Source organism: Lichtheimia ornata (assembly GCF_029851405.1).
Source record: "Lichtheimia ornata isolate CBS 291.66 chromosome Unknown scaffold00051, whole genome shotgun sequence".
NCBI classification, from domain to species: domain Eukaryota; kingdom Fungi; phylum Mucoromycota; class Mucoromycetes; order Mucorales; family Lichtheimiaceae; genus Lichtheimia; species Lichtheimia ornata.
In genome coordinates, this window is record NW_026695371.1 from 1 (window position 1) to 27353 (window position 27353).

Below are 27353 nucleotides of genomic sequence, written 5' to 3' on the forward strand. Positions count from 1 at the left end.
TCACACAAGATTACATCGGTTGAGCTACATCGAGCGTGCTTGATGTCGAGAGTGATGTAATCTCTCTTTGACCGCAGCTCAGTCAAATCAGCTCGGATCAACCTACTTTAATCATGGAAATGAATGTCTAGAGCAGGGGCATCGTTCCCATGCAGTGGATCTCGCAACAATGATGAATGGATAAAAGTGGCCGTTAGCTAGCAATACATGCCTGTTCCTAGATGATCCATAAAGTAATTATACATTGACCCTTTCATTCATGCAAACGTAGCTGTGTTACACAACACGACCCTCTGCATCTTTTGCTCTGCCAGGGTCCACCTACTTTACATTAAACAAAGACCACTTCTCATATAGCATCACGCTTACAAACATAAAGGTGCCTGTATCTCCAAACTTTACAATGAAGCGTGGGGTTTTTATTACAGCAATGGGCTCTGCTTGGCCAACAGCACCTTGTGTGAAAGTTTCACGTTCAATGTCGCAACTAGCCCAAAAAAGATCTTTTTGGTCGTCGTCGTCGAAGAGGTCGACCCCCAGATCCAGTTTGGCTGGTAGCGACATTGCGAAATCTGGGATTGCCCACGATGAACTTCATACTTTGACACAAGATTCCTTTGACCCCGACGAGCACGTTGATCTATTAAAGAGCCCACGTTTGATTGTAAAGTTTGGAGATACAGGCACCTTTATGTTTTACATATGCTGTAAGGGTGATGCTATATGAAAAGTGGTCTTTGTTTTAATGTAAAGTAGTATGACTATAATAGAGCAAAAGATGCAGAGGGCGTGTTTGTGTAACTTGAGTCATTCAGCACAGGCGATGCATGATTCTTGTACACTATTTAGGAATAGTTCAAAATGCCAGCTAATAACCTAGTCCTCCCCATTCTCCATTGTTGCCCACGCCCATCCTTCAACTTTCATGATTCGAGCTAACCTGGTGGTAAGGTAATGGCTGTTGTTGGATCATCATTATCATGTAAAGTGTAAAATGGCACACACCCTTTTGCTATACGTGAGGATCTTCATTTCTTTTATTTACGTGTACCTATTGTCTATCGTGAGGGTGATGATGATGATGATGATGGGGATGGATGGTGTGTATAGGGTAATTGAGTGGCCTCAGTGTAATAGCAGTAGGGGATTTAAACTTGGGGGACAGCAGCTCCACGACTTGAGACAGCGCTTCTCTTCTTTTTCTCCCTCCTCTCCTTATTCCATTCACGACGTCTCGATCAAGGTAATGTATTATCAAAGAGTGCTCTTGTTGACTGTGAGGTGTTAATGTAGTTCTGAACATGCATTGTCAGGGAGAGTGAGTGTGTCCAAGTGCTGAGGAATGAGCGTGGTAGCCATGGCGATATCGTAGCTGCAACAGGTACATTCAAAGCCCCAATGTAGCAGAAGAGTGTTCCATTGACGTGCTAGCTTGTATAGACGGCGAGATTCATTCGCAAAGACGTTGGCTCAATCGGCTTTTTGTTTCGGCTCGACAACACCACACCACGGTTTCCAGTAGCCAACAACAACGACGGGGTCCTTATGTATATGCAAGAGGCAGGTGAAGAGAAAACAATGAAAAGGTCGTTTATTGTGTCTGCGTATGGTCAGGGAATGCAGCCTTGGGCATCATCATCTTTTGGGTTCGACTCCCAACCTGTACCTTTTTGGTCGTTTGACAACAGTGCTCTTCATGCTAGGCTGGTGTTTACCCTTCGAGGATTGCAAAGACGGTAGGGATATCATTTGGAGAGGATAAATGAGAGCAACCGTGGGCCTCTGATGAGTGCTATGAAAGTGATGACATTGGGGGTGGTTTGATTATGATGCGATTCCTGAAGACGTGTTTTCTTTTATTTATAGAGACGATGACGACAACTACAGTGAGGTTCACAACGACATCTATAACAACAATGACACAAGCAAGCGTGGTTTACCTTTCTCTTGGCAATATGATGATTACTTGGTGACGGATCCCTCCTTACACCTCGCTGATACTTGAAAGGACACATGCAAGGTCCTATTCTTTTTCATTTGTGCCTTGAAAGATGCTCATTACCACGGCGACCACGATGGATGAAGACAACCATGGCAAAGTAGCTAGAAGAAAGCACCGTTTACTATCTACTTGGACTTTTGCTTACTCCCTTCTTGCTTGCTTGTTGATGATTAATGGAGCTTATTATGTCAAGTAGTAATAAATGCGGCTCAGTTATCAGTCTTGTAAGAAGCATATGCCTCCTTTTCTAATGCAGAATAGAGTGAGTTAGCCTTACGAGAAAAAAGCGATGCTCTATGACCTTTCAAGACAAGCGACCAATTGCTGTGGATTTGTCCTTGGACAATACTGGATCGCAGTAGCCAGTTTTGTCGTAATAAAGAGAAGATAGTACCAATGGATGTTCCTGTACGTGTCATTGAATGTTCAAGTTGAGTGGATTATAGCTTCATATAATGATGACTCTAATGAGTGAGATTTGAGGAGTAAGGTTGAAAGAACAGAGGGTAAATAACATATTAGATATCGAGCTAGTAGCAGATGTAAAGAGGGTGATGATGATGCAAGGACCATAATGGATACATCAAAGTGGAAAAGTCTGCACTCTAACAACAAAGGGTGGCCACTATGGATAATGTAGGATGCAACAGGACCACCCATTGCTTTGAGAATAGATGTTTGATGATGGGATGGTCTTGCATGATGCACCAAAGAAGGATGGACAGGATCCAATCATGCGCAAAAATGTAGCCCACTTTCCTTCCCAAACCTTTCCTACGCTAGATACCCCATTCCCTTGATGCAAAACAACTCCATTCAAATACTAAAAAGCTGACGAAAAGAAGAAAATCCAAATAAAAAATTTCTTTTCTCATCACAATGATGAGAAAAAGGAATGCTCTCTAGCGGGCTCGAACCGCTGACCTTCAGATTATGAGACTGACGCTCTGCCGACTGAGCTAAGAAAGCTTCTTGATTGTTTGAGGGCTTGGTGAATGACAGACCAAAAAATTCCCTGATAAGGTAAAGAAACAAGTGCAAAAAGAACAACTTTAGAGTACTTTTACTAGTATCTACGTGCAGCGGAGTATGTGGTCATTTCAATGATGAAAACGCGAAAAGCAGATGGGAAGTGTGGAAAAAGTAATTTGGGGATGAAGGAGGGATGGGGTAACATGCATAGGCATCCCAATTACGCTGGGAGCGGGAAATCGAAACGCCGCTCAAATACAGAAGCCTTGACTGTTATGCTTTGCTCCTCGTTGCTATGCTACGTGACAACCGTATTCAAGTTGTTGGTGGTGGCTCAAAGAGGTACAATGCCATGGCTTGCGCTCACTTGGATACTTTCTAATAATACATCAACACGCCACATCGTTATTGCAATACATGCAGCATCCAAAGAATACAATACAATCCTTGTTCCCATCATCCACATCACATTGCTACTTTTTGCAGACGTCCAACAATAAACTAAGGGCCTTTATTAATACCAATTGTAAAATTCATCATTATCCACCATCATGGGGGTGTCGTCCGATGCGACGTTTTCTTCTTTTTTCCAAGATTCGGTCATTCATTTACGATAGCTTAACGAGGATAATGGGATGTTAATAACAATGTCATCTTCATCGAATGCGTTCAATATCCCTCTGGCGCTCCTACCACTTTCTCAACAAAGTACACGATGCAACGCCTGACAAGTAGATAGATATCCCTCACACTTGGATACAAATATTCAACAATGACCTCATCCATAATACGAAATCACCGTATCCCCCAAAAGGTACAGAGAACAATGAGAAGAATGTTTATCATGGGTTGACAGATGTATGTACACAAAGAGGATGGCTTAATGATCACGACTAGCGGTTCTCATGTAACCGGCACGTTCCTGTTGAAATCATCATCCATTAGCATCCCACATTACCCCATTTATCAACCCTGTTTCCACATACCGAGCGCCAGCGCTTGTAATATGGTTTCAATGCAGCAGAGACGACCAGCCCACCTGTGAGAACAAGAAAGGTACATACTATAGCTTCATCCTTGTATGAATCACGCGCTAATAGAGAGTATCTCGTTAGTTGTGTGCATTCTTTTGATACCATGTAACCCAACACATACCAAAGCATGACGTTCTAAAGTCGTTACTTGGACACGTCTCATCGGCGATACCATCGCACAAGCCGTCTTGTACATTGTCGAGGCAGAATTGCTTGGTGCAGTTGCTGCAGGGTTTGGAATCGAGTACAGGGACTTCAAAAATGGTGCTGTTGGAACCGCAAAAGCATTTACAAAAGAATATGGGATTGGCTGCTTGACATTGGAGTATACACCATGCTGATAATAGAACCCAATAGATGAATGGTGTCGATGGCATTGAAAGAAGAAGGATAAAGGTATTGTTGGTGGTGGTAGTAGTGGTACAACTTGCAACTCACGCCGCCCGCTTAATCTCACGCCCGCTCAATGGCTCTTTTGGAATCCACCCACTGCTCACGATTTCCATGACAACATTTCATCAAGGATATATAAAAGATCATTTAATGAAAGAGTATGGATCTATAATTTAAGAAAGAGTATGGATCTATAATTTAAGAACTGACATGCGCCTCAAGAGTGTACAAGTGGTGTCGCTGTAATAGCGAAATACTGTGCGATAAGTGTTTGTCAATTTTTCGACTGGATCTGGGTATAGGGATGCTGTTTCAGCCAAACATTGGCAAAGGTCGTCAAAGTACTCCATGGAAGGAGGAAGCACCCATTCAAGTATCAAGGTCTCAATATTAAGTAATCCTTCAACCAGTGCCTGAATACTGTCAATTGGAAGCATGCCATCCACATAGGCAAGGTCAAGGTGGCGTACATGTTTCAGGCCAAGACTTGTCAAGGTATCAATGTCTTCTTGTAGCAGCAAGGAATCTTGAATGGCGGCACATAGTGAAAGATAAGGTCTCGTATGAAGGGCAAGGCGAGTGCATCCAGGAAAGGGATAAAGAAGGGCGTAAAGCAAAGAGGAGTTGCCAGGTCGATAATGAAAGAGTTTGACAGCACCAGTGAAGCAGGCCCCTCCTCCAGTGACCATGGCCTTGTTTGGACTACAAATGGCACCATCGGTCACAGCATCAAACTCCAGTGTGATGCTGCATATGTTTGGGAATTGAGTAAACATGACAGCCACAACCACATCAATGTGCCGACGAGGGTTCTTTTTAAAAGAAGAAGCATCGTCTCCTAGTAAATCCCATCCTGAAAAGATGTGGTCGAGCATAGCAAACTTGGCAAGCGTACGTTCCGAGCCTTGGCTAATGTTGATTTTACGAACATGTCTTCGAGCACGATCAAGCCATAGTGGGTTGGCAACCAGCTTGGATAGAATGTTAAAGAGAGCATTGGGTTCGACGAGAGAAAGGTCTTGGTATATCATGGGTAGTATGGCATTGTAACAGTGGTGGCATGTTTGGGCCAAGGCGCCTAGTGTGCTAGGTGGAAGAAATAATGCAATACCCCACAATAGTTCTGCAGGGAGATGATCAAACATGTGAGAAAGAGATATATGTACGTGGAAAACAAAGCAAAGAATAGGCTTTAATTTATTGATCCAGTTTAGAGTCAGGAACAACCGAACATCTGAAACAACAGCAATTAATTGGATTCAAACGAGGGAACGAATTACATTGAAAGAAAAAAGTAAGCTGTACGTGATAATTACAAACGACATTCAAAAGGTCGAATATCCATTGGGTCAAGTAATTCAGTAGCTTCAAGAGCATCCCAAATAGTACGAGCATATACAAATGTCAAATCATGCTTGATTTCTTTTGGTATATCCTTCTCCACATCTCGTCGGTTTCGGACTGGAAGAATGATCTTGCGTATGCCCGCTCGATGAGCTGAAATCACCTTTTCCTTGATACCTCCCACTGGTTGCACTTGCCCACGTAAGCTAATTTCACCCGTCATGGCCGTCGTCTTGGATACAGTCTTGTTTAATAGTAATGAAACAATGGAAACTGCCATGGTGATTCCAGCCGATGGACCATCCTTGGGTACGGCCCCATTTGGCATGTGAATGTGCAAGTCGGTATCAGCCAAAAGTTCCTGCTTTGGTGAGCCCGTCACTTTTAAAGTATATGCATTGGCCTTGACCCAAGATGCAGCAATGTAAGCAGATTCCTTGATCACATCACCCAATGATCCTAGACCATAAAAATACATGAACCCATGTACTCATCATACGTTGGTGACATGTTTACCTGTCAAAGTCAATCGTCCTTTGCCTGGCATCATGGTGGTCTCAATGCGAAGTACATCCCCAACTCCACTTTGTGCATAGGCAAGGCCTGAGACAACACCAGAAACAGCATGCTCACCATGCACCGTCTCACGTTCAAAATAAGCCGGCTTAATGAGGAGACGTATTGTTAGCCAAATCCCATCCTCTCCCATTGATTGATAGCATTGCTACTTACTCCAAGAATATCCTGCACATCTTTCTTTCCAATGATACTTTTGAATCCTTCCGTGTCGCCTTTTGATTCGAGCATGTTGGCGTACTCATGGCATTTGAAACGACATATACTGGCAAGGCATCGATCAAGATTTCGTACGCCACTTTCTTGTGTAAATCCTTCACAAATGTATTGCAATACGGTGTCGTCAATAGAGAGATCAACATTCTCAAGACCATGTGCCTTGATTTGCTTTTGCCACAAGTAGGATCGAGCAATGTGGATCTTTTCATTGGACGTGTAACCTTGAAGCTGCACAACCTCCATACGATCAAGCAAAGGGCCTGGGATAGAATCCATCGAGTTTGCTGTGGCAATAAAGAGTACTTTGGATAAATCGAAAGGGATGTTCATGAAATGATCCATAAATGTTGAACTTTGTGCGGGGTCAAGCACTTCGAGCATGGCAGCAGCTGTTTAAAGTCATTATCAGAAAATGGGATGACTCGATAGTGTAGCCAACAAGATACTTGCCTGGATCACCCTGAGCCGAGTTTTGAACCATTTTGTCAATCTCATCTAAAAAAGTTGTGTCGGTGTAACCATAGTCATGCATGCACCACGCATGAATTGCTCCCCCTGTATTTACCTAACAAGACGACGGGGTTCTTGACACCACACTTCCGCATCCCATTAATGAGTAATCCAGGCATGGCCGCCACATAGGTTCGACGATGTCCACGAATATCCGCTTCATCACGAATGCTGCCCAATGAAATACGATGAAACTTGCGTTGCAAGGCTGTAGCAATCGACTTTGCTAATGTTGTCTTGCCCACACCAGGCTATTCTAATCCATTAAGTAACGATCCTTTTACCACTCATTCCTATCTTACCGGTCCAACAAAGCAAAGAATAGGTGGGCTGAGATCGCGTTTGACCTTGATGACAGAAAGATATTCCAAGATGCGACGCTTGACATGTTCTAGGCTATTGCATAAATGTTTGTGTATGAGTATCTTCATCATACGGCACCCCTATTGACGATCCTTACCCGTAATGATCCTCATCAAGCCGATCTCGTGCCACTGCGATATTGACAATTTGCTCCTCTTCCATGTGCATATCATTCCACGGCAATGTGGCAACCACCTCAAGGTATGATCTCAAAACGCCCGATTCAGGTGATGAAGGAGTGAGTTTACGGAGGCGTTTAATATCCCTGCTAACACTGGTCCTTGCTTCGCGTGGCAAATTGGCATTATTGAGTTGCTCCACAAGTTCAGCCAATTCCTCATCATCATCATCCGATGGCATAGCTACCGAGAAGACATCACCATCCATATCTGTTGCTGGATCCCCAGACGCCTTTTTGTTGTTGTTATTGTAACGGATGGGTCGTGCTGTTAATGTATTAAACTAAGGAAGGGTAATGATGTTGAGCTTTACATTCCTTTTTTGGGTCACCCTGATGATACTATACCTGGTGTCGTAAATAAAACTCGCGTCTTTTCTTATCAAGTTCTTCTTGAATATGGTATTCTTGTTCTCTCAAGGCCTAAATTTAGGTGATTACACAAGGGAGAGAGTGTGTAAGATAATATGGTTTTCATGCATGGAAGGTTCCCACTTTTTACCTGCAGCTGGCAGCTGACTGCTGCCACACCCACTTGCAAGCGGGATACCAGATCTGTTTGTTCCAATGCACGTAGCTTCTCTTGCATGGTTGATCCAGCGATACACAAAAGCCAATCTACCATTCTTGACACTGATCCATATGTAGTGGCGCGCTGTAATTCTCCCAACACTGCATCAGGGACACCAATGTCACGCATCCGAGATAGATACTCTTGACACAGCTTGCGTAAATTCTTGGCTTGTGGATGATCATTCTCTTCCTCTTGTAATGAAGGGTGATGCTTTAGCGTTGCTTCAAATGCATGTCCATCGATGGTAGTGATATCTTGAATGTGGGATCGACATATGCCTTTGACGCGTACGGATAGTGTATGGGGGAGCGTGTTGTCAACAGCAAGGATCTCAGCGGTGCATCCAAAATGAAAGAGTTGAGAGAGATCGAGTGTTGTGGCAGGCATCATTTGCAAGGAAGAACCAGTGCTTGTGGTGGTCGTGTTGGATGTTGTTGACTTTGTGGGATCCAAAGGCACACAGACGATGTAAGAGCCTTTACCAGTAGCAGCCAAATTGGATGAGATACGATGAGCATCCTCTTGACTTAACATGAGATCTGTTACAATGGATGGTAATAGTACAGAGTCGAATAATGGAAGAATGGGTAGATTGGATGGGAGGGTCGTCATCATGTCGTGGTTGTGTGTAAAGTGTAAAAAGTGAATGCATGAGAGCAGCTCCTTGGGCGTGGTTTATATACGATGTAATCAAGGGGTGTGTGCGGTGGTGGGTGGGTGGTGTCTCTTTCAAAAACATTTAAATGAATCAGCAGCCTTGGCACACATGCGTGATGATATGCAATGTTCTGCTGCTGCTGTGTTGTTTATATTCTCCTTATATCCTCTTCATTCCCCCATTTCCACAACAGCAACCCCTGAGCCGATGGTTTGGACAGAGAAAGAAAGTGCCCCCATTTCATGATGCCAATCAACCAGTAAATTGGTTCACATACGCACGTTTGTTTGAATGTTGGTCATGTTTGTCAATAAAAGAGAGGGGAGAGAGAGAGATGTACTCTGCAAAACAATGCATTGGCGGGGAATTGTGTATCTCGTGACAGGTGCTACAGTACTCCAACCGTATCTTGCCTTTGCGCATATCCATCTTTTGTTGTATTATGGGTCGACACGACGACTCTTCGCCTGATAGTCGCTCTCCTTCTCGAGACAGGTCGAGAACCTCACGCCACCGCTCATCCGATCGCCATCGCTCACGTAGATCCGTTTCACCTCGTCCAAGTCGTCGTAGTCGTCACCACCACCATGACGATTCTGAAGCCGATTCCGATCGAGAATACAGACGTCGACATCGTCACCGTAGTGAAAGGTACATTGTCGGTATTGGTTGAATGGTCATGTTCTCATGCATTGAGGGTAACAGGAAGCGTCGGCGTTCAGTGTCATCTGATAGCAGCGCATATTCTTCCTCGTCCGATGAAGACGATCGACGTAGACGACACAAGAAATCCAAAAAGAGTAAAAAGAGCAAGGTGAGAGGGTCGCTGGGGGATGATGCATCGGTTGAAAGTGTGTGTGTGAGAGAGAGACGCTCATTGTTTGATTCTTTTAGAAAAAGTCCAAAAAGAAAAAGAAAAGCAAGCATTCTGTGGGTGATAAATGGGGCAAGTATGGTATCATTCATGAATCAGAGTAAGTCAATGTGTAGCCATAGTAAAGTCCACTATGCTCATCGTGTTTCCTTCCATAGTATCTTCACCAAGGAAGCGGTAAGCAAGGATAATAGACAAATCCATCTCAACCTCTCATGATTCTTATAGGAATTTGAAGCATGGCTTGTCGAAGTGAAGAAGGCTGACATCTTGACCATTCCTAATTCAAAGCGCAAGGAAATGTTTATCGATTTCATGGATGGTAAGTATCTCTCCCAAATGGCATTTAATGATGATGGGCTAATTGATCCAATAGATTACAATACGGCAACCATGCCACATGAAAAGTAAGGATAGGATGGATCGACCATGGAAATGGGTCATTGATTGAATGATGGAATAGGTATTACAATCTTTCACGCTGGGAAGCTCGTCAACAAGCCATTCGTATGGGCGAAGCACCTCCACCTATTGCTGAAGGCACCGTCAACTTGAAAAAGGACGAGGAACAATTAAGGTAAAAGTGAGAGAGCAAGGTGGATCGTTTATCAATAACACGTGATTGGATGCATAGATTGCAACATCGACAAGCAGCTCGAGCTGCAGCATCGAGACAACCCGCCTTGTCATTATCCAAGGACCAATTGGACGAGCTCACCAAAGTCAACCGAGAACGTGTTCAAGCTGACAGATTGCGTAAAATGGGTCTTACCCCGAAGGAAGGAATGGGTGTGCGTTATGAATACGAGCCTTTGTAACTTAAAAAATCTTGTATAAATTCTCATTCGAAATACAATGAAGACTTTAAGACAATTCACAAATGATGATATTGTTGTTGATGAATGCATAAAGGAAAATGAAAGGGGAAAATGCACAGTATTCTACGATAGACATCCTACAACAAAAAGGCACCAGTAAAAGCGGCAACCGGGGATCCGGTCACACGTGGTATACTCCATCCAACAGCCGACATCTCTTCTGCTGATCCAGCAACGTCAACGTGCGTATAACCAATAGGCTCCTTACTATCCAAACCATGCTTGTCAAGACCCGATGCAATAAGCATGAAACCAGCAGGGTACTGATGGCCACGGTTCGTCATTGTGCTAGGCTTGTCATTGGCTTGAACAACATCCTCGGCAGATCGGCCAGGTTGTACCACTTCGACATCCTCACGACGCAAAGTCGATACCTCGAAAGGATCAGCCAATGTATGACCAGCATCAAAGATACGCTTGCTAATCTTGTTTCGTCGTGCAAAGCCATTGTCAAGGGCAATACCATAGCCATCATAGGCACGAAGAGCATGGCCAGTAAGGGTGGCAACCGTAAAGAGGAAGCTGGGTGCCTTTGAAGAAGGAGTGTTTGCTTGTTTATCTTGAACGACTTGTTCCTTGAATTGACACAAAAGATCGGTCATCACCATACGGCCCTCAGCATCCGTGTTACCAACCAAGACTATACAACCGAACCTTATAAGTACTTTTCCTTTGTGAATAAACCAAATTCAAGGCATACCTCGGGTGCCGTTACGCGAATAAATGACCTCATCACTGACATAAGAGTCGGCGCCAACCGAGTTGCGTACAAGAGAGAGACCAGCACGAACATTGACATTTTCAGGAGCCAACATGCTTACAGTCTTCATGAAACCAGCCACAGCAGCAGCACCGCACTTGTCACGGGACATACCTAATCGATCATACATGTCAATCACACCATCCATCCTACGTTGTCAAATCTCTTTTTGCTTACCCCGCATATGACCACTGCACTTGATATCAGCTCCACCAGTATCGTAGGTGACACCCTTACCAACAAAGTAGAGGCTATAGGATCCACTTGTCAGCATGTCACATGTATTGTAATCATCACCACTACTCACTTTTCCTTGACCTTGCTTTGATCGGCAGACTTGTATTCGAGATGGACGATACGAGGATGATGGCGAGCAACTATAAAATAAAATGCATGTCAAAACCACAACTTACTCACAAAAACCCTTCATCACGATAGCTTACCTGCCAAACTAGCGCGAGTAACAGCATGTGCCAAAGGATATTCCTTTTTGATAGTATCGACATCATCGACCACGGTCATCTTGATGCGAGAATCGTCACCAAAGACTTCGTTCAAGTACTTGACAACATTGATTGGCGACATACGCTCGGGATCAGGGGAACCGATATCTATCATAGACATCCATTAACATTTTATCCTTTCCCCCCACCTCATCTTGTATTTATCCCATTACCTTTAGAGATACGACGACCCATTTCAATAGCAGACACCTGACGAATGACATTGTCAACCTGAGCCTCATTCAAAGAAGTAGCTGCGATGAAACCCAACTTGCTAAAGACAGCGATGGGCTTGTTGACACGAGTAGCATGTTCACGAACGTCAATGGGTTCATAGCTGGCCTCCATCATGCCCAACATGGTAACTTCCAAGAATTGCTTATAATCATCGGCATCCTCAAAGGTCCAAGCAAGGTTGGCAGCATTGGCAGGAGCATCGGCAAAGTACACCAAGGGAGAAGACATACCAGCCTTCAAAGCACGTTGACCAGCAGCAAAAGCAGCATCTAATAATACCTATGTATAAGTCTCTCTCCCACACTACTCTTTGTTTTGGGGCGGGGGAGGAATCACTTACCCTTGAAACGACGCACATCGTCAAAGTCATTGTTAATGGAACCCAAAGGAGCCAAGAGAACACGTTCGCTGGGGATCTTGGATTCAGGAACAACCAATTGCAAGGCATCGCCAAATGCAGCATCGGCAGCAAGGTGGGCTTTGACACAAGGAACAACGCTTTCAAGACTCTTTTTGTCGGCGAAAAAGATCACGGTGCCATCATATTGAGAGCCGATATCGCTAAGGAGCTTGGCAGGTTCAGAGCCGGTGTGAATGGCGAGTTGTGGCAGTTCCATGTTTGAAAGGTTCAAGGAAGAAAGGAAACGGGATTCAAGTTTTTTTCCCACAGTTAAAGAGCCGCGGAGCCACTCGGGCCGTTGCTCCTACTTGGAGATCCGACAAGTGGGATAAGCATGACATTTGTGGTACTCTCTTAGCTCGATTCCCCTTTGACCAATATATAATGAATTGCCTTTTGTATCAATAAATGACTCGTCGTTGTACAATACAGGGGTTCTTATCATTGAACTCCTCCTACTATTGCCATCATTGTAATGTGGTCATTATTATCGCTTAAACAATGACACCAATGTTGCGTGTCGTCGATGAAAAGCTGTGGATATTGTTGGATGTCATTGTTGTTGCAGAGAGGGTCATCATGATATTGCTCCAACATTCATTCACCAGCGTTTATTACTAAAATCCATCAGCTGCGTCATGCATCTTTGCTGCCGGTCCTGTGCACACTTAGGACAATCAATAACGCCACCTTACATATAAGGATCATGTTCGCCCTCACAAAGACATGATGACTTCATTATGCAATTCTGAGTTCAAGGCGATTTTCTACCTTGCTATGTCATACAGGCTATTTCTATGGCGACAGACACTTGAACGAATGGTGCACAGAATTTTTAAAGTCCACTACGGTTCCTTTATTACAGCAAAGTGGAGTCGAATGTATCTATTTACAAGGCTTTCATGAAATGCGACAATAGGGTATGTTGGAGGTGTCATGGCAGTAGAGCATGGTGACATAGCAACCACCGCCGCATGGCAACCAAATTTGTAATTTCGGACACTTGTGCCCCAGGGTTGCGCAACCTCTCTTTCTCGTTCATGCATTTGACATAAACTTTGCCGCTTGCACAATGCATCAAAGTGGTGTCGTAGCTTAGAAGACGTATAACTAGTCGTCAGCCATGGACGTAACCAGAGCCTGTCCGAAAAGACGTAAAACTATGGATGTGGATTGTCAATCACCTCCTCGTTTGGTCACATCTGGAAACCATCATCATCATGGGCTAAGCAATGGCATTAAATAGTCTCATAACTTGATACCCCAATAAACTTATATGAAAGCATTCTCCATCTCTTTATGATGTTGTTAGAAAAGGGAGGTGGTGGATGGCAAAAGAAAAAGCAAATGGATGGCAAAATGACCTGCTACATCTATGTAAATGACAGAGGTAAACATGTTCAAAAAAGGCATCACCCTTGCCTTTGGACAAAAACATTGATTCATTATGCATAGAGAGTATTTTTATGCAGTCATTATCATTTATATGCAATAAAGACAAAGGCCCCATCTCACGTGATCCTTTTTATGCTGCATCAAGTTGTCTTTTATTCACACGACATGATATGTATGTGGATGTGGCGTTGCAATGTAAATGAGAAACGGTGAGTCATGCAACGCTGCGCGCGTTCTCTTTTTTTTCATCCCTTCATGCTGCGAGATCATTTTGAGCTGTGCTATTTAATCCCGACGATGGAATTACGCATATGCATTATCTTTCCGTTTCCCTCTCCAAAACCATGGCCCTGAACGACTCTTCTTCCAAAGCAAGCCACGATGAGGCAGCACAATTAGCGTCGACTCTTTTGAATATCAGCTTAACATCTGGAGACAATGGCAACTCCCATGACCACCAACAGCAACAACAGCAAGATCTACTCTTTAATCCCACCCACCGGATAGACGACGACATTGATGACACGCTTGCTCCAAGGTCTCTCAAGGTATATAAAGTCATTCGACAAGTATGTTTATTTATTGAAAACTTATATAAACGTGATCTCAGGACAAGTTACTTGACGCGACACCCCAAGATAAGCAAGCTTTGAAGGAGCTAATAGCTACACGATTGGATGAAGGGAGTGGTGAAACGCTATTTGAGATTGGCGTTGAAGGTATACAAAAAACAGCTCATGTGGTCTTATAGCATACTAAGGTTTTTGGTAGATGATGGAACATCCATGATGCTTGGGGAGGCCGATTATCAAAAAGCATTGACAACATTGCAAACGATTACATCGGATCTATCAGCGGATTATGCAGTGGTGGAAGAACGTGGTCGTGATACGACGAATGGAAAACCACAAGAGATTGTTGCCCATTTGATGATCCGGAAACGGATGGATTCTGTGGAAGATTTACTCGAGATTCGAATAGCTGTGGTGGGCAATGTGGTAAGTGATTCTTGTGGTTGAATGGTTGAGAAGATTTGATGGTTGATTATGGTCATAATAGGATGCTGGCAAATCGACCTTGTTGGGTGTATTGACAAAAGGAATTCTCGATGATGGAAGAGGCAAAGCACGTGTGAACTTGTTCAGGTTGGTTTTTCCCCCTCCACCTCCTCCCAAGGAAATGGATCAAGATACAAAGGACTAACATCTTAAAAAGACACAAGCATGAAATTGAATCTGGTCGTACATCGAGTGTTGGTGGTGAAATCCTGGGCTTCGATTCCAAGTCGCAACCTATCACACATCCCTCTTCTTCAGGGCGCAAATTGACATGGGAAGAGATTTGCAAGCGAGCAAGCAAGGTGTTGAGCTTTGTGGATTTAGCAGGGCATGAAAAGTATCTCAAGGTAAATGACTCTACAGCTCTATGCACCATGGGATCATGTCGTCATTGACTTGTTGGATTATTGGGAATAATAGACTACGGTGTTTGGTATGACTGGAAGTGCTCCTGAATTTGTCATGTTGATGGTAAGAAGAAGTAAAAGGCATCATGCTGTTGGCGGCATTGATATAAAACGATCTATTACTATTACTACTAGGTGGGTGCCAATGCTGGCATGATTGGAATGACCAAGGAGCACCTGGGTATAGCGCTTTCATTGGGAATCCCTGTTCTTGTTGTGGTGACCAAGATTGATCGGTGTCCTCCCAAAGTCCTTGAGACCACCATCAAAGAATTGACATCGATTCTCAAATCCAAATCATGCCGCAAAATACCATTGTTTGTGGAGAGTAACACGGATGTGATTATGACAGCGGTAAGTCATTGCTGAGAAGAGCTATACGGTGTTCAAGCAAGGCATGGACTAATGGGATGCTATAGCAAAACTTTGTGAGCGAGCGTCTTTGCCCCATCTTTCAAATCAGCAATGTGACAGGACAAGGCTTGGATCTACTCAAGAACTTTTTGAACGTCCTCTCAACGCAAACACGTTATGCGAACGATAAGCCTTTCCACTACGAGATCAATGAAACGTACTCGGTTCCCTTTGTCGGCACGGTGGTCAGTGGTATTATGATGACGGGTGTTATTCATGTGGGCGACAAGGTCCTTATTGGTCCCGATTCTACCGGTCATTTCAGTGTCACAACGATCAAAGGCATTCATCGTAAACGGGTAACGGTGCCTGCAGCACGTGCTGGACAAAGCGTCACTTTTGCGCTCAAGAATATACGAAGGAATGCCATACGTAAAGGAATGGTGTTGTTACGTTACGATAAGGATCAGCCCTTGCCAAAGTGCTCCAAACGTTTTGAAGCTGAAATCTTGGTGCTCTATCATTCAACCACCATCAAGGAGAGATATCAAGCTATGGTTCATTGTGGGGCTGTACGTCAAACGGCTAGTATCATTAGCATGGAGAGACAATTGCTGCGAACAGGCGATAGAGCCTTAGTGGTAAGTTAAAGGTTGGGATGGGGTGGATCAAGTCCCATAATGGCTCATATCATCATCCTCTCTTTTAGCGATTTGAATTTGTCAAATTTCCTGAGTACTTGACAGTTGGCAGTCGTTTGGTAAGTATCCATGAAGAATCAAGGCATTCTTTAGCTGATGGTGGTTAATGACATTGCATGTGATATAGATTTTCCGTGAAGGAAGGACAAAAGGTGTTGGAAAGATAACAAAGTTACTCGAGTAGTAATTGTCCCCTTTAATCGTACTCTTTGTTCATAACAATGAAGTTGCTTTTACTTGCATGTGATGCTACATTGTAAAGTTACACAAAATGGCCTCTTCTATATCTAGTGCATATGATACACTTTTTTTTGGGATGGCAAGTGGCGTTATGCAATTGGAGTGAGTGGCACAGAGTGAAAAAAGATACCGGCGCAACCATCTTAAAAAAGTCACATATGATCTTGCCTTCAGATAGGTTTATTCGCGAAGAATGTTATATACGATGAATGGATATATAAACGTGTCCGCTCATGCTGTAGCGTTACAACGGCTTACGCTGTAAACAGTCATCAAACGTGGATGTAGAATAACTACCATCATCCATTTCCATGCTTCCAGCTTGCTTATGCAAAATATTGTCGCGCATTTTCTTCGCTATCACACTAGCTGTTCATATATTCTTTTCATTGATCTCATCAGCATGACAGTGGGTAAATTTATTCACCATCAATATTTTTTTCATACTTTGCGAATTGGTTTTTCAATGTATTCGCATTTTTATATTTCAACAGCAGACCTTTCTTGCGTCCTGCAGCCAGGCATCCTTGCCAGTCCATGCGTTTCTTGCCTTTATCCGTTCTTGCCTTCTTATAGCTGGCGACAAACTCCATCCCTTTCCTGTACATTGTTTTTCTATCCAAAGTAGTCGAGGAAGACGAGGCATCACCGTGTACACCATTATCGTCGTTGTCGCTGTTATCCATAGCGTTGTCGTTGTTATCCACAGCGTTGTCGTTGTTATCATCCACAGCGTCGTCATCGTTAACATCATCGCCATCATCATCCAATTCGTCCAGCTTCCGCTTTAGAGCTCGTTGTTCGACTTGTGGGACTTTGCTATTTGCACCATGCCAACTTCAGCACCCGACGTACGTAGACCATGGCACCGTAACCAAAAGATGCATCATTGGATATAGCTATATCTATCGAAAGTAACAAGGTAGCATGTATGAGTAGTGACTCTTCAAATAACATGATCAGGATTTACCTCATTACAAGAATACAATATCGCAATACAACGGCAATGAGAGTAGGATAAAAGTAAAGCACTATGAACGACCACAAAGATCAGCGCTTGTTCACAAAGCTTGTGAGGGATGGGCATACGTACAAAATCTTGGAAATCATGGCCTTGTAAGCAATCAAAGAAGAAGGAGGAGAGAAGACTGAGACGTGTGGGAGTAGGATAGGTGGCGACAACATCCTTTTATTGTGCATTGTTGGCGTGGGTATTTATGTTGGGGATGATGGATTGATAAATTGATGCATGTGAGCTGATAAAGTGATGAGGACGCATATACCAGGATTAAGTCTGAAGAGCCTAGGTCTAATGTTGTCTATGCATACATCGTCCACATTAGGGCGGGTGATAAAAATCTATCAATGAAATCAATCACTTGCAGGTGATGTAATTATCTATCAAGAAAACCAATTACTTGCACGCCTAATGCACATCACCGTTATTTAAAAGGTGCCTTACCATGATGTTGTCAACCTACTTTTAATATTGGTATGCGTGTTCGGTAAGCAGCGAGGATGATCGGATCGCCTTTGATATCAGCAGCCAATCCCATGGCATTGCGCAATTGTGCTTCGAATAAAGGATGGCGCAAGAGACACGGTGCAAATAGCAAAGCCCGACTTGTGCATCTTGGATGGCTTGACGTAACCTTGGCTTATCATCATCATCAGCGAGAGCGAGTATCTTATTGTAGAATATCTCTTGCTTGTCCAGTACTCCTTTTATAAAGTCAATGAGATGGGCTTCGTTTCCAATCAAAGACATGTAGTGGTCAATGGCTAGTGATTGCAGCAACTTGGTTGTCTCATTGTCGCATGAAAGGGTGCTGAGTTGACAAAATTTACCCATTTGGCAGTATCATTTTTTTACTTGGTGCCACGCCTGCGCCAGTAGTATCTGTAAAAAGTGTACTTTTAGCTATAAAGCAGATTACACTTTCCGCATCCCCGACGACTTTTTCGTCTTGTCCTCGACACAATGAACGTCAACACTGCTCACCGATTTATTAAATCGCCCCATTTCGCTGTTGTTGGAGCAAGCACGGACCGTAGCAAGTACGGCAATCGAGTTTTGCGTTGGTAAAGTACATTCAGCCAAGAGGCACACACACAATGACCCTTTGCGCGACTGAAAGAAACGACCTTCTCACGGCAGGTATCAAGACTTTGGATTGCCAGTGACACCTGTGAACCATGTAAGACACACGCATACAAAAGGGTATGATGTGGGGATAGTAATTGTTTTTCATTGAATAGAAAGAGAAACAAGTTGAAAATCTAGCTTCGATAGCCAGCATTGACGAGCTTGAGAACCCCACCGAGACAGCGTTATCAATCATTACACCACCCAAAGTTACCCTGCAAGTCTTGAAACGAGCCAAGGAATTGGGTATCTCCAAATTATGGCTTCAACCTGGTGCTGAAGATAAGGCCGTATTGGATTTTGCCCGAGATGCTGGATTAGATATCATTGCGGGTGGTCCTTGTATTCTAGTCAGTGGTCCATCCCTCCTCACTCAACGTGCTCAATTGTAATAAATCAACGCTGCTGCTGTTTATTATCATTATGATTACTACTAATACGACTATTATCATTATTATCATCATCGTCATCATCATCATCATCAGCAATGTTGAATAAAGGTGTGCGTGAAGCAGGATCGGTATCATGATTGGTGTTGGGCGGTGGACTAGTAGTTGTAGTAGTAGCGTCTTGCATGTCACCAAAGGATTCGTTATCTTCTTCTTCGTCATCATCTTGATAGCGTTGTGAAGCGTGTTGTTGTCGACGCGATGCCCATCCAGCTTCCTCCTCATCATATTCATCCTCGTCTTCTTGTTCACTTAATAATCCTCGCCTTGACTCTGGATCACCTTGCTCTTCATCCGTTCGATCATATCCTCTTGCTTGATTTGTGGGTTGTAGTTGAAAACTGAGCTGGTTTGGCAAGAGTCGATTTGCTCGCCGTAGACAAAAGCACATGCCTACTCCCAACAAACATACAAGCACATACTAACTTGAGCAATGAGCATATAGACCATTCACATGGGGGACTTGTTTTGTGCGCGTGAGTGTGAAAGGAAAGAGGCTTACAATGACAATGGTGGATGGCAAATCATAGTCCTTGATGGGCTGTGCTCGCTTCAAAAGCACGGGCATAGTATTCGTTTTATGTTGAAAAAGACCTGTTGAGGAAGAACGGCATTTTCAGATGCAGCTGCTTTAACTGCACCACCGGAATCTAGGTTCGTTGTTGGGTTATCACATGATGTCATGCACACACACACCACCGCTGTTGTCAAGTTATCCACATCGCAAACATCCCAACTTTTTCTATTATAAGTAGTAGTAAAGTACATTATAAAAGCGTTGTCTCTAGATTAATTGAGGCCGAGTATATAATAAAAGGCTTGTACAGCGCCAAAGATAAGCTATGCAACGAACAATGTCATGAGTGTTTATCCCAACCTTGCTATATCCATTCAAGAACTTACTGGTTGCCAAACCACCATATATCGCACACCATCTAGGATGTTCAAGTACAACTGTTGCTGGGTATCCCATCTATATCATAGAGGAGTCAGGAATCAAGATAGTGCCAACGTTGCTGAAAAGTGATACTCACGGGTTCTTTTTGAACTGCTTCAAGTCGACCTTCTCCTTGCTGTATACCACTATGTTAGATTTGGACTATCTTACATCTGTAAATGTGTACGTACCAATAAGGGCAAATATCCTTTTTGCCAATAAGACACCATCCTCGAATACATTTTTCATGGAACACGTGCTTGCAAGCCAATTGATGAATTTCGTCGTCTGTGAACATGGGTTGCTGCGGGTCAACGAGAGATCCAGTGACACTTGTGGGCTGAGCGCACACAGCGCAAATGTTGTCGCTTAATTGCTTTTGTGGAAGACCCTTTTCAGAGTAATAGCCAATCGTTGATGCCATCCGATCCGTACAAATTTCCACAAAATCGCGACCGAGCACACTATCATCAAGGATGTACTGATCAGTGAATCATTCTCCCAATAGCAATGTATGTCCCTTTGAACTTACCCAAAATACAATCCATAACTCAAGCACAAGATACCCGCTTGCATCAAATCAGCCTCTGCAGAGAACAATACGCCAAGACCAAAGAACACCAGCATGATAATGATATAGCCAATGACACCAACAACAAAGGACGTATTATAGACCACCGTATACCACTTGTACACCATACGTGGGGTCATGGCTTCCAATGGCTTTCTTGATGCCTTGTAGATAACTAGAGAGAGTGCATGATAAGGTCAATGTTGTGTCGCCCCACCCCCGATGCACGGACCGCATTTAACTTACTGAAGCCATTCAAACATGAATAGATGATCCATACGAAAAGGAACCGATGCCAACCATCGTACAATGCAAATAGCGCCGGAAAGATATACAGACCCGTAAGACTGACAGCTTGATACGACTTATAATGCTTCTTTTTCCACCAAAGAATGACAAATTGAGAGGCAAACAAGGCGAATAAAAGGATAAAAGCCATCAACTCGTGCCGTGACTCATGGCCTATAAAAGAAAGTGTAAGTGGACAAGGCAACATGGGGCCCAACATGGGGTAGCATTACAACTTGCCTTTGTGTTCAATGAGGTATTCTTGGTGTTGTCGGTACCTGTTTAGAGAGAGAGCATTAGTCTCTTTTCTTTAACGCCCCTCATGGATAGCTGTTTACTTTGTCAACTGGTCGTCTGTGAGAAGATTTACTTGTTCGTCTGACAATTGGCCGTTTCTCCAAGCTTCATAAAAAGCCGGATCGTAATGTGGAGTATCCATTGTACAAAAGTAGAAGAGAAGAAGAGGAATCGGTTTGTGAAACAGTTCCGGTCGGCGCTCCACTTTTTTCTTTGTCGACCACTGCCTGCTGTTGCCATCACCACCAGCACCACCAACACCACCAACAGGCTAATAGGATGTTTGCACACATGTATAAAAGGAGACACGTTGATTACTTGACTTGATATAATAAACAAAGGACACATTCCGGAAAATGGATGGACCACAAAGCAGGTTCCTTTACAATGCATGCTTCTTCTTCTCCTTGACAAGGCATTGGTACACTTGTAAAGGATGAACAAAGGGATGGTGATCTTTACATGGTATGAGGACATGTATCTCCACCAAGAGCCCACACGTCATTAGTTTCAATATAGGGGGTTTAGGTGGTGGCGTTTTACAACTCATATTGACGACAATCATTGCTCTTTTGCAAAGTATGCGTCAAGCATAACTTTTAATGCAATCTATCTACCTAATAACCATCCAAGAATAGCTATTGCCATGCTTTCAGGTGAGTGGTATCATCCACTATAATGACCCATCTTCTATAAATACGCAGCCATGAAGAAAGAAAGAATGCTATGTATTGAAAGAAAAGAGGTGATGACTATAGCCTCAATACAATGACGCTTTCATTCATTCAACAAGAGTTGCTTTATTGTTGGCTTGATGCCATTATTCATGAACAAGAAGGAGCATTCTACACAGTAATGTACCTATCGGACTTGCAGCCAATTTCCTGAGTGAGCCAAACAGAGTGTTGGCAGGGGACAAATTTGGTGATTTGCAGGGCTGGCACCCTAGTCGCTGTCGCCTTCTTTCTTATACACACATACTCAACACACGACATGGCTTCTTCTCTTCGTGCCGCCGCCAAGCAAATTGACTGGACCAAGCTTAGCAACACGCTTCCTTCAGAGACTGTCGCTGCTCTTCAAGCCTTCCGTAAGCGCAATGACGAAGCTAAGCGTCTTTTGAACGAACTCAAGGAGCAATCCACCACCGTCGATTTCGCTCATTACCGCAAGGTCCTCAAGAACCAGGCCATCGTCGACCAAGCTGAGAAGGCTGTTCAAGGTTTCAAGCCCGTTGCTTACAATCTCGATGCTCAACTCAAGGCCATTGATCAGTTTGAAGCCAAGGCTGTAAGTTGTGTTGTGTCTTATGTGTTGCCATAACAACAAGGAGACTCACCTTTTTTTATCATAATCATATAGGTTGAGAAGGCTTCCAGCACCGTTCAAAAGATTGATGTCGAACTCAAGGCTCTTCAAGCTACCCTTGGTCACATTGAAGGCTCTCGTCCCATTGAACAACTCACTGTAAGTGGATAAAGCTTTGTGAGGAGATGTAGGATAGCTAAATGGATGATGATGTCTCTCTTTCTTTAGGTCGATGATATCATTGTCGCCAAGCCTGAGCTTACCAAGGAGATTGAAGAAAAGCTTCAAAAGGGCGAATACACTGTCAAGGGTTACAAGGAACGCTTTGGCGACATCTCGTACTTCTAAGCATAGACGTTCAAAAGCGACTTTCAATACACATTCCCCGATGCGAGTCACTCTCTTCTTATACAAACGATATCACGCAGCAGAATGGAATGATGGTGATGCAAAGATGTGTGCAAAGGATGATCGATGGGATGGAGGAGGAATTGCAGTAGCTGTCATTGGATGGTTTTGGGACATGCACTTGTGGTTGTTGGATATGGATATTTTTGGATATGAGTAATGGGCTTTGATCTCGTTATCTGCAATACCTCGCTTCATGCGCATAACGAATCACCTGCAAAAAAAGAGTGATAGCAATGGATTGGGTGGCGATATCAAAAAGGCTGAGACAATTTGTTTGTTCCTATGCATCGGCTATACATCGATCCGATCAATGCATGTAAATAGACATTAGATTCTACATGAAATATGTTTGCGGTAAGGATCGGAAGCATTCCACATGCAAGCAGATGAATGGCAAGTGCACCATTGCTGCATTTTGACTTGAAGCCCCGGCAAAAAACGGGCTCGACCACGTGTGAAACATGATCGTCTTGAATGCCATGTACTCTTTTCCTTTACTAATGATGCGAGAGAGCTTGTCATCATGCGTCTTGTTGTAACGCCTTCCCAAATGAAGATATGATGTGGAGAAGCAATCAAGATCACTCCCAGCTGTGTCGGATACAAAACTGTCAGACTCCAAAAGTGAACAGCTGTTGTTGTTAAGTAGTACATGTGATGTTTATATGATCTAATCTCCTTGATATGCATAACATATACTAACTAAATCATACACATTTGCTCCTCCTCCAAGATCACGTTGTTGGTTATTATGATTCACCCACCATGATGCTATTGCAAGGGACAAATCGTTTACGATGAAAGCTCCGAAACTGGGGAAATGGTGTGAATAACAAGCGGTGTGACAAGAATTGCGTCATGATCAGGAATAGATAATAAGCTTCATTCTCTCTGCTATATTTCGGCGCGTCTTTTTCCTTTTTTCCCTTTTCCTTTTATCATTCATTCTTTATATCCCTCCCATATGACTCGAACACTCTACAGCATATTCGATGGCAAGGCGAACCAGCAACAACCTGCTATTATTATTCCATCATCTGCCCCCATTCCCAGTACTTTGACGTATCCTCAACTTTTGGATGCCATTCGTCAATTTTCAGCAAAGCTGCATCAACTTGTGCCTGGTCTTGCACCTGGTGATGCTGTTGCCATTTCATACCTCAACTCGCTCGAATTTGTTGTTTCATTCCTTGCTACCGGTTTCTTGCGTCTCGTATCAGCACCCTTGAATCCCAATTACACGGAGGATGAATTCAACTTTTATCTCGAGGATTCCAAAGCCAAAGTCATGATCTTACCACCTGGATCTATTAATGATCCCAAGAACCCAGCTGTTCGTGCTGCGCATAAACAAGGAACAGCCGTTTTGGAGTTGAGCTGGAATGGCCGAGAAATCGAGGTTGTTGCACCTGGAGGCAAAAAGGCAACGGCCACTGCATCTTCATCTCCAGCCTTCAATCCTCAGCCAGATGATGTTGCTTTATTGTTACACACCAGTGGCACAACGGGTCGTCCAAAGGGTAAGAGATCGATTAAATGATAATAGTAGAATCGAAAAAAGTTGATACTTATCAATGATTTTTGACAGGTGTTCCACTTTCCCATCTCAATTTGGCCACATCGATGCATAACATTATCGGAACTTATGAGCTAACACCGGCTGATCGGACCCTTTTGGTCATGCCTCTTTTCCACGTGCACGGCCTTGTTTGTGGTTTGCTTGCAACGCTCTTATCGGGTGGTGCTGCCGTCATTCCTCAAAAGTTCAGTGCTTCCCATTTCTGGAATGATTTTATAGAACAAAAGTGTAACTGGTACACTGCAGGTAAGGTTTTTTTTTTTCTACAATGGCAGGGGATAGCAAGGGGAAAAGGGATTTACCGTTATTTGATTCTCACACACACTCACACACTTGTAGTGCCTACGATCCATCAAATCTTATTGCGTAATCCACCTGCCAAGGTTCCCTCTATCCGATTCATTCGTTCATGCTCTTCCAGTTTGGCACCTGCTACTTTCCATGCCATTGAGGAACACTTTAAGGCACCTGTATTGGAAGCTTATGCCATGACCGAAGCTGCTCATCAAATGACGTCGAACCCATTACCAAAGTATGGTAAACACAAGCCCGGCTCTGTGGGTGTTGGCCAAGGAGTGGAAGTGGTTATTTTGGATGAGCAAGGCAAGCCTGTGGAAGAGGGTGAAGTGTGTATCCGCGGCGCCAATGTGACACGTGGTTACCTTAACAACCCCAAGGCGACCGCTGAATCATTTACCAAAGATGGTTATTTCCGCACCGGTGACCAAGGCAAAAAGGACAAGGATGGCTATTTGGTTTTGACGGGTCGTATCAAGGAATTGATTAACCGTGGTGGTGAAAAGATCTCTCCTTTGGAATTGGATGCTGTGTTGTTGAGCAATCCAAAGGTTGCTGAAGCTGTCAGCTTTGCTGTCCCTGATCCCATGTATGGCCAAGAGGTTCATGCAGCCGTGGTCCTCAAGGATAAATCACATGCCCAAGGCATCGAACGTGAGTTGCAGTCATTTTGCCAAACCAAGGTGGCCAAATTCAAAGTGCCCAAACGTATCTACGTAACCGATGTCATGCCCAAGACCGCCACAGGAAAGATTCAACGTCGTGTCGTAAGCCAAACCTTTTTCAAGGAACCTGCTGCTTCTCAAGCCAAATTGTAATTACACAACAACAACAATGCAAATGCTTTCTTTGGGGCTGTACTATATCTACCTAGAGATCCAAAATGATAACAATGAAAAGCATAAAGTGTATTCCAAGACGTGTATGTGTATGTGTATGTGTGTGATGTGTGAATGAGGATAAAGTGGTTGGATGCATTGTTGGATGCATGTGCCGGTATTTTAAGGATGCTGATCTACTGCATTGATTTGTTTCCTTCGTTTTTCTTTTCATCCGTTATGCTTGTTTTCCTCACCATTACATGTTCCTTGATATTGGCCTGCCATGGTGCACCCGTTTCATTCTTGAACAGGTTACAAACGTTGTTTTCTTTTGGCGATTCATACACGACACAAAATCTCGACACAATCACCATGTCCTATGCGTGTGCCAACTGCACATCTGCGGGTGGTCCCAATTGGGTGGAGTATCTTGTTGAGATCCATCCAATGCAATACTGGAACCTTGCTTACAACAGCGCTCCCATATCCAATAACCTCGTTGACCAGGTATGTAATGCGTGCGTGTGTGTGTGTGTTATTGAAACGCATGAGCATTGATTCAATTAATTTGTAGCCAAGATCGTAAGCATGGGATGATAATGCCAAGCTCGTTTTTTCTTATGAGGTGTATTTTCTTGCAGGCCTGTGATTGATATGGCCACTCAAATAACGGAGCTTTACCCAAGACATTTTGTCAATACATCGTATACACACGACCCATCCACCACCTTGTACACATTTTGGATCGGTATCAATGATATAAATCAATCAGCTGAATGGAACGACACGTCCACATTGGATGATCGTCTCATGGCGCAATATCGAGTTTTGCTGGTAAGACAAAAGAAAAAGAAAGGAGGTGTGCGATGTAAACAACAACAACAACAAGGAGGATTGATATACCACACCACCACCACCACCCTATTGTGTGTAGAGGTATCTGGAATCGTTGGGAGCCAAACATTTCATGTTGATCAATGTGCCTCCCATTGACCGATCACCCATGTGGAGCCAACAACGGCAGAATGGCCTATTTGAAAAAACCATTCGTAAACGTGTTCAAGGTATGTGGACAACCACAACAATAATGCATGTGGGATCCCATCATGGGAAAGGTCACATGGTGGTCTGATCGTGTCACATACATACATACATGACAGGTTTAAATTCCAAATTGGCGGCCTTGCATCAAGATTTGAAGGACACAGCAGCAGCTGGCAGTACATGGATGTTGTTTGATGCATGGTCAAAATTTACCCATATTCTTGATCATCCTCAAAGGTATGGGCTCACCAATACAACAGGGTATTGCCCTGATTGGTAAGTAGTAAATCAAGGTGGCGGTGGTGGTGGTGGTGGTGGTGGTGGAGAGACGATAGTAAAAGGGATACACATTAATATATGTAATATGCAGGAACCACCCTGAAGGTTGTGGAGGGTCAATAGAAGAGTAAGCTTTATTCTCACAACAACAACAACTCCTTACGATTGGAACCTTAATCCATTATGACATTAGGTACTTTTGGTTTAACGATCTTCATCCCACATTCAAAGTCCATGAATTCATGGCCAAGGCCATTGCCGATTTCCTTTCATGACGCTGCAAGAGTGTGTGTTTA

General features: G+C 43.6%; 13 protein-coding genes and 1 non-coding gene across 14 annotated transcripts; 6 read left to right on the top strand and 8 right to left on the bottom strand.

The window, feature by feature from the left end:
- Positions 1-2898: 2898 nt before the first annotated feature.
- O0I10_009052 lies at positions 2899-2971 on the bottom strand. Its single transcript has one exon. It is a non-coding gene; the product is annotated as a tRNA-Met (tRNA).
- An 883-nt stretch (positions 2972-3854) lies between these two features.
- Positions 3855-4385, bottom strand: O0I10_009053 (uncharacterized protein; the record flags this gene model as incomplete). Its single annotated transcript, XM_058489050.1, has 3 exons — positions 3855-3896; positions 3961-4067; positions 4130-4385. 3 exons carry the CDS (start codon positions 4383-4385, stop codon positions 3855-3857), a joined length of 405 nt encoding a protein of 134 aa, XP_058340098.1.
- A 207-nt stretch (positions 4386-4592) lies between these two features.
- O0I10_009054 (uncharacterized protein) lies at positions 4593-5546 on the bottom strand (the record flags this gene model as incomplete). Its single annotated transcript, XM_058489051.1, has 1 exon — positions 4593-5546. One exon carries the CDS (start codon positions 5544-5546, stop codon positions 4593-4595), a length of 954 nt encoding a protein of 317 aa, XP_058340099.1.
- A 167-nt stretch (positions 5547-5713) lies between these two features.
- On the bottom strand, positions 5714-8777 carry O0I10_009055 (ATP-dependent protease La; the record flags this gene model as incomplete). Its single annotated transcript, XM_058489052.1, has 9 exons — positions 5714-6204; positions 6262-6409; positions 6478-6929; positions 6991-7035; positions 7106-7301; positions 7353-7446; positions 7511-7875; positions 7940-8014; positions 8094-8777. 9 exons carry the CDS (start codon positions 8775-8777, stop codon positions 5714-5716), a joined length of 2550 nt encoding a protein of 849 aa, XP_058340100.1.
- A 488-nt stretch (positions 8778-9265) lies between these two features.
- Positions 9266-10515, top strand: O0I10_009056 (uncharacterized protein; the record flags this gene model as incomplete). The annotated part of the gene is made up of 8 exons (XM_058489053.1): positions 9266-9474; positions 9529-9637; positions 9718-9797; positions 9856-9874; positions 9926-10019; positions 10074-10104; positions 10161-10274; positions 10332-10515. 8 exons carry the CDS (start codon positions 9266-9268, stop codon positions 10513-10515), a joined length of 840 nt encoding a protein of 279 aa, XP_058340101.1.
- A 137-nt stretch (positions 10516-10652) lies between these two features.
- O0I10_009057 (uncharacterized protein) lies at positions 10653-12692 on the bottom strand (the record flags this gene model as incomplete). Its single annotated transcript, XM_058489054.1, has 7 exons — positions 10653-11215; positions 11276-11449; positions 11513-11586; positions 11643-11712; positions 11779-11946; positions 12012-12344; positions 12416-12692. 7 exons carry the CDS (start codon positions 12690-12692, stop codon positions 10653-10655), a joined length of 1659 nt encoding a protein of 552 aa, XP_058340102.1.
- Positions 12693-14181: 1489 nt separating this feature from the next.
- Positions 14182-16574, top strand: O0I10_009058 (uncharacterized protein; the record flags this gene model as incomplete). Its single annotated transcript, XM_058489055.1, has 10 exons — positions 14182-14418; positions 14481-14589; positions 14642-14868; positions 14930-15015; positions 15086-15275; positions 15349-15399; positions 15471-15689; positions 15755-16330; positions 16399-16449; positions 16518-16574. The coding sequence occupies 10 exons, from the start codon at positions 14182-14184 to the stop codon at positions 16572-16574; spliced, it is 1803 nt and encodes a 600-aa protein (XP_058340103.1).
- Positions 16575-17049: 475 nt separating this feature from the next.
- Positions 17050-17605, bottom strand: O0I10_009059 (uncharacterized protein; the record flags this gene model as incomplete). The annotated part of the gene is made up of 2 exons (XM_058489056.1): positions 17050-17449; positions 17601-17605. 2 exons carry the CDS (start codon positions 17603-17605, stop codon positions 17050-17052), a joined length of 405 nt encoding a protein of 134 aa, XP_058340104.1.
- A 1006-nt stretch (positions 17606-18611) lies between these two features.
- Positions 18612-19168, top strand: O0I10_009060 (uncharacterized protein; the record flags this gene model as incomplete). The annotated part of the gene is made up of 3 exons (XM_058489057.1): positions 18612-18712; positions 18789-18828; positions 18890-19168. The coding sequence occupies 3 exons, from the start codon at positions 18612-18614 to the stop codon at positions 19166-19168; spliced, it is 420 nt and encodes a 139-aa protein (XP_058340105.1).
- A 4-nt stretch (positions 19169-19172) lies between these two features.
- On the bottom strand, positions 19173-19793 carry O0I10_009061 (uncharacterized protein; the record flags this gene model as incomplete). The annotated part of the gene is made up of 2 exons (XM_058489058.1): positions 19173-19646; positions 19728-19793. The coding sequence occupies 2 exons, from the start codon at positions 19791-19793 to the stop codon at positions 19173-19175; spliced, it is 540 nt and encodes a 179-aa protein (XP_058340106.1).
- Positions 19794-20014: 221 nt separating this feature from the next.
- O0I10_009062 (uncharacterized protein) lies at positions 20015-21460 on the bottom strand (the record flags this gene model as incomplete). Its single annotated transcript, XM_058489059.1, has 8 exons — positions 20015-20065; positions 20129-20198; positions 20260-20298; positions 20354-20626; positions 20695-20908; positions 20980-21195; positions 21262-21299; positions 21360-21460. The coding sequence occupies 8 exons, from the start codon at positions 21458-21460 to the stop codon at positions 20015-20017; spliced, it is 1002 nt and encodes a 333-aa protein (XP_058340107.1).
- An 851-nt stretch (positions 21461-22311) lies between these two features.
- Positions 22312-22974, top strand: O0I10_009063 (uncharacterized protein; the record flags this gene model as incomplete). Its single annotated transcript, XM_058489060.1, has 3 exons — positions 22312-22608; positions 22681-22785; positions 22855-22974. The coding sequence occupies 3 exons, from the start codon at positions 22312-22314 to the stop codon at positions 22972-22974; spliced, it is 522 nt and encodes a 173-aa protein (XP_058340108.1).
- Positions 22975-24001: 1027 nt separating this feature from the next.
- Positions 24002-25731, top strand: O0I10_009064 (uncharacterized protein; the record flags this gene model as incomplete). The annotated part of the gene is made up of 3 exons (XM_058489061.1): positions 24002-24557; positions 24626-24862; positions 24956-25731. 3 exons carry the CDS (start codon positions 24002-24004, stop codon positions 25729-25731), a joined length of 1569 nt encoding a protein of 522 aa, XP_058340109.1.
- Positions 25732-25971: 240 nt separating this feature from the next.
- Positions 25972-27332, top strand: O0I10_009065 (uncharacterized protein; the record flags this gene model as incomplete). Its single annotated transcript, XM_058489062.1, has 7 exons — positions 25972-26241; positions 26309-26316; positions 26376-26568; positions 26669-26798; positions 26895-27054; positions 27149-27184; positions 27251-27332. 7 exons carry the CDS (start codon positions 25972-25974, stop codon positions 27330-27332), a joined length of 879 nt encoding a protein of 292 aa, XP_058340110.1.
- Positions 27333-27353: the final 21 nt, after the last annotated feature.